The sequence below is a fragment of the Temnothorax curvispinosus genome, unplaced genomic scaffold (genome assembly GCF_003070985.1).
Source record: "Temnothorax curvispinosus isolate PA1 unplaced genomic scaffold, ASM307098v1 QBEX01009001.1, whole genome shotgun sequence".
In the NCBI taxonomy this organism is placed as follows: domain Eukaryota; kingdom Metazoa; phylum Arthropoda; class Insecta; order Hymenoptera; family Formicidae; genus Temnothorax; species Temnothorax curvispinosus.
In genome coordinates, this window is record NW_020218781.1 from 1,645 (window position 1) to 3,485 (window position 1,841).

Consider the following 1,841-nt stretch of genomic DNA (forward strand, 5'->3'; position numbering starts at 1 on the left):
GTAATTAATATTACTGATAAAAAATTTGATATTTTTATCAATAACCTGATATATATGTATTATAATTTTATTGAGGTACTTCAGGTAGATAATCTATGCTCCACTTAACATATTTTTGCACATTTTATATTAAATGTAGTCTTCATAATTCATTGATTTTTCATATATACATATTATGGAAGTTTGACTAGATTTTCAAAAGAAAATGTTTTTGTTTCATACACTTATTGTTAAGTAAATGTTCCATGGTAAAAGCATTTACTTGGTTCGTCATCTCTCGTCACATCAATTTCCGTTACATAATCTTGTTAAACTTTACACACATTTATTTTAAAAATAATTATGTAACACTAAATTCATTAAGTCAACAAAAATTAATATTATTCAATGATCTCTAAAAGTATCTCTTGTCATCTTTGCAGCCGTACCGCCTTTAAGCACGGCTGGCCGTACCTTCTCGTCGCTTCTTCAAGGAAGGCGTTCTCCATTTGCCTCACAATCTTATTGAAAAATAAATTTGACAAATGAGAGTAAAAGACGGATCTGAACTCGAAGGACAACGAGAAATCGATCACGCACGTTTCAGGATTGTTTTTCAGTCCGGGACTAAACAGCCACAGGGTGTCCAAATGATCGAACAATCTGCCGTCCCTACATTCAGCTTTAACTATCCTCGGATACGCCATGGTCACCTTCGACGTATAATTCTCGTTTATGGGCGGAAATCCAATCACCAAGTTCGCCTTCAGGAAGTCTTTGGTTTTCATCGTGATCTCAGATTTCGTGCAAAAGGGTAAAAAATCTTTGTAATTCTCCACGTCGGCGACTACGCGGTACATTTTCTCCATTGAGAAGCTAAAAAACAGAAATTTCGTCACTTCAAGTAGCACTTTTTGCATTGAGGGAACATACAATTTACAACGTATATACGAACCAGCAAACAATACACGTCAAAACCAAAACAGTTTACAATAAATCCGAAACATGGTTCAAATATTATTTAGAGTGATATAAAACGGTAGCAAGTTAATATGAAAAGTCTCGAGAAGTCTTTTCCTTATCTATCTGTTTTTATTACCCCACTAATTTGCGACCTTCGTACTCTTTGGTCTTGTAACTCGCTTGTGTTCTGTACATTCGCCACAAGTTCCGCTTGGAAGAATCGCATTTCCATGGCAATGCCGATTGTGCCAGGACGAGCGCGTGCCTGGAATATTTTTACACACACGTGACTACAAAATCACAACAATTACGTTCAATTCAATTTAAATTATCTACGGTTTAATTCAAATTATTCACGCTGCCTAACCTCCATAACCTCAAAGCGTTACACATAACCTCAAAGTAAAATTGAATAAAATAGGGATTACCTGTGCATGTCGAGGACAAAACGTTGAATTTTCTCGCGATGTCGGGCAACATGCGTTTAAACTTTAACGTCTGACATGCCAAAATTCTCCAATCATACATCAAAATCGAACCAACGCCATCCTGATCCTATATTCGACTTTAATCATCGATGACAGCATCACATCGGATGATAAACGTAATCGTAGGTTTTTTTTTTAATTATACAAATAATACACAAAATACTTCAGTGATTCTCCAATTATGATTGATTATTATGAGCAGTCTCCTAACGTGGGAGAGAAGAAGAGGAAAGATGGACGGTGCAAGTGGTGCAAGTAGGTGCAAGCGAGTGCGAGAAGTTCAACTAGTGACCGGCCACCACGTGACCGACGTTTTACGCATGCACGGAGAAGTCACGTGTCACGTTCCGCCGCCGGCGGCCCGGAGTAGTTTCAAAATGGCGTAAGTCAACGTAAACATCAGCTGCATCT

At 37.5% G+C, this 1,841-nt stretch overlaps 1 protein-coding gene across 1 annotated transcript; it reads right to left on the reverse strand.

Annotated features, from left to right (window-relative positions):
* Window positions 1-382: 382 nt before the first annotated feature.
* Window positions 383-1,645, reverse strand: LOC112458566 (coenzyme Q-binding protein COQ10 homolog B, mitochondrial-like). Its single transcript, XM_025022258.1, has 3 exons — window positions 1,371-1,645; window positions 1,079-1,207; window positions 383-855 (listed from the first exon to the last, which is right to left on the reverse strand). Exons 1-3 carry the CDS (start codon window positions 1,376-1,378, stop codon window positions 411-413), a joined length of 582 nt encoding a protein of 193 aa, XP_024878026.1. The 5' UTR covers window positions 1,379-1,645; the 3' UTR covers window positions 383-410.
* Window positions 1,646-1,841: the final 196 nt, after the last annotated feature.